Raw genomic sequence first — 3,707 nt, forward strand, 5'->3', positions numbered from 1 at the left:
GCTGATTGCATATAACTTGTTATTTGAGCATAGATGTTTGGAGATATCGCCAGTAGGTGTCAATAGCGCACCGCGAAAATGCAGACAGGTGAAGCTGGTCACGCGTGACCTGAAACAGGAAACGAGACTTGCTTCTGAGAGATTGCAAAATGCTGTGCGCTGTGTAACCGCAAAGAAAATAAACACTTCTAATGTGTATATTTCTGTAATTACAGGTAAGCTGGCGATATACCAGATTAGACTCTTTTATCTGACTGTTACTGTGTTTTGGGAAGTTGTGTTAAGGTTTGTTATGGTTGTGAAAACCGGGTTGTAGTAAGAGGAGCCAGTTAGCATGTTGTCATTGCAGTAATATAAAGGCGACGGGGGAAGGTTAATGTGAGGATATGAACCCTCGTGCGAGGGAGCCCCCATCGCTCGTTCATGTGGTTAATGCAATGAATGTAAGAAAAAAGAAACAGGTAACGAGACTTGCTTCTGTGAGATTGCAAAATGCTATGCGCTGTGTAACCGCAAAGAAAATAAACACTTCTAATGTGTATATTTCTGTAATTACAGGTAAATATGTGGCACCAGTTTGAACCTTAGTGAACTCGTTCTGCGCCCCGCTACACATACTGAATTACAATCACACACAAATTATGTCAGTCTGTGGTCTGGAGCAACTAGAGGGCCTACAGTATACGTGCACTACAGTAACCTTATAAACACTGTAAGAGTGTAATCATAGTGTCTGTAAATTGGAGTGCATCTAAACAAAACATATTAAATTAGCTGCCTGAAATTGATGATCACAGGATTTAGAGCACTCACAAATGATGTATCTTTTAGTCCTCAATATGTCCTTGAATATATAAGCCAGATTAATCTCAGTGTGGTGGAAAATAGTGGCCACAAAAGCAGTTGCCAGGCCTTAAATCCAGCACACTGCCTCTCTACATCCTCGTCACGTCTGACACAGTATCCTGCCACGGGTCGCCAGCCAGGCAGGAGAACATCGCTGCCAGATTTTCCTCTATTCCTCTCAGGCCTTCCTCACCTAAGCAAGCAGAAGTAAGATTAGAGTTTCTTACAGCTGATTATCATCTGCACCCACTAATTAAAATTTGGACCACAGTGACTCCATCCTAAGGCAACCCATCTTTTTTTAAAAGCTATAACTTTTTAAAAGCCTTTATGTCTGCTGGGCCTGTTTTTTACAACCACTCTGAGCTTCTTCTTCACCTAAGTTTGAAATTTTATTAGAATTTTAATATGCTGGATTTGCTATAAGTCGATGAGCTGCCTGCCAGTCAGAATAAATCATAATTTATATCTTTAAAGACCAGTCCTTGACTTTATTGACCATATAAATCTGACCTTAATTCATATGCTTAAGTGAATAGTTTGCCTTAATGATAAAAAACAAGCATTTTGTGCATTCAGGCCTATTATACTCTTGTGTTCACAAATGTTACTGATATGAACAGGCCTTTATCAGCATCAGTGATTTAATCATTTACCGTATATGCAGTTGGTTAACATTAGTGTAAAACTCTGATTCTGATTCTGAATTTGAAAAGGCAGCTAATAATCCTTTGTTTTGGATTATGATATTGTACCATCCCTTTGCTTTGGGGCTGTATCTCTAAGGACTGTGCAAAAATTACTTGGGTGGGGATCAACCTCATATTTCATTTAAAAAAAAAGAAAGGTCAGAAAAATGCAACATCATCCACACAACGTGTCAAAATAATATAGTGTTTAATCATTTATGCCAACACAACAGACTGTACAGCACCAGCAGACTCCAGCAGCACAGCTTCTCAGCAACAGAGGCCAGAAAATCTTACATACCTACAGGTCCTGGTGCATAGCTACTACCTGTTTACCTGTGCTGAAAGAGCACAAGGGTGCACAGTGTCACTAAAGTGTCTGACCCTGCTATTCATGCCTGACCTCTCTACCCCACCATACAACACACAGGTCTCGCTTTTTACAGCTGGGAATCAAGAGAAGTTCTAACCTCCAGATTTTCAAACGTGAGTAGTTAGCGAAATTTTGCAGTAAGGAACTCTATGAATTGTAGCCAACCTGGTGCTTTTTTATGTGGAGTTTGCATGTTCAAAGACATGCAGCTTAGGTTGATTGGCAACCCTAAATTGCCCGTAGGAGGGTGTGTGGTTGTCTGTCTCCAAGTGTCAGCCCTGTGATAGACTAGGGACCCCGCCTCTCGCCCAGTGTCAGCTGGGATTGGCTCCAGCCCCCCTGCGACCCTCTTCAGGATAAGGGGTATAGATAATGGATGGATAATAAATATTTAATGACATCACAGGCAGCGTGATCCATTATACTAATGGATCAAGATATCGTTTCCTTGCTTCCTAGCTTCTATAGTTGTGTTTGTACAAACCAAACTGACAGTTCATTGTTATCACATGCAGGCCAACAAATATAACACGTGCTCTTACATATGGCTAATAAAGTAGTTTATCATCTTTTTAATCAATGTGAAGTATGGTATGTTTCGAATAAAGACTCTTTGGTTCATATTTTCTGAGAATGAATACAACTGTAAAACTAACTTGATTCATACCCTCTTTGGACATTGCAAGTCCCGGGCCAGATTGAGCAGCAATTCATGAGAAATGGGGTCCACCAGGTTGAGAAAAGCTGCATTCTTGTATAAAATATCATTAAGTGACGTCCCCTGGAGGCCCAAGTCCTGAGAGAGAAAGAGAAAAAGGAAAGTGGTTCCGTTAACTCTTGATACATCTCACACATATTTTAGAAATTCATAAATTCATTTGATTAAAACTGATTAAGCCACACTTAATTCAATGTCTTGGTGACATTTCATGGATAGTTCAATGAAAATAGATTGACAGTGTTTTGAAGCTTTGTTCATCCATCCTCTTCTCTATCACACGGTGAGCCAATAAGGTTTTGCCATGTTTGTCAGGGCAGTTGTTTAGGGGAATGTGTCTGTGTGCATATATACTATATTTGTGCATGTGTGTGTGTGTGTAAGCTAAGATGAAAGTGGTCAGGTCTTCTTTCTAAAATAATACAGTTATAGTCTAGTGAACAGAATACAACTCCATCTGGTTCCTCTTACCTAATTTGGAGGTTTCATTTGTACAGTTGCTTTGCCCATGGGACATTCTATCATTTTCACAAAAATATAGCTCTAAAACATCTGAGGAAACTACTTTTTGACTCCAGCTAAATACAATTCCACGCTCTACTTTCAGTCTTCATATTTCATAAGTTATATATTTGTGTGATATGAGAACACTTTAATAAAACCGTCACATCCCCTAGGGTTGCTGTTATTTGTATTATTTTCAGATAGTTTCTTTTTGCAATGTAAATATACTGAAGCTGCGTCTTTACTCTAGGTACGGTTTTGATGACACTTTAAATGGCCCCACCGGCATGCAGCATCCACCACCTTAATTTAATTTAATTTAATTTGATTTATTCTTTCAAGCATGTAAAAACAGCTGATATGACAACACACATAATTTTACACATATCCAACAAATGGTAATCCAATATCAATTTGCTTATACCTAGTACATGCTTGAACGGAGTAGGAAGAAGTCAGACTTATCCAGTCCTACCCCATGACATCATCTTACCATCATTGGTTTACAAGCAGTATCTCTACATAAATAATTCTCTTCTACACCACACAAGTAATATACTAAAAAAATTATAACAGA

The 3,707-nt window shown here is 39.0% G+C and overlaps 1 protein-coding gene across 1 annotated transcript in view; it reads right to left on the reverse strand.

The window, feature by feature from the left end:
• Positions 1–3,707, reverse strand: part of lrrc75bb (leucine rich repeat containing 75Bb) — a 34,923-nt gene that overhangs the window by 24,968 nt on the left and 6,248 nt on the right. The window contains 1 exon segment of the mRNA XM_020585719.1: positions 2,576–2,704. Within this exon segment, the coding sequence (XP_020441375.1) occupies positions 2,576–2,704 (129 nt within the window).

The sequence above is a fragment of the Monopterus albus genome, unplaced genomic scaffold (assembly GCF_001952655.1).
Source record: "Monopterus albus unplaced genomic scaffold, M_albus_1.0 scaffold375.1, whole genome shotgun sequence".
NCBI lineage: Eukaryota > Metazoa > Chordata > Actinopteri > Synbranchiformes > Synbranchidae > Monopterus > Monopterus albus.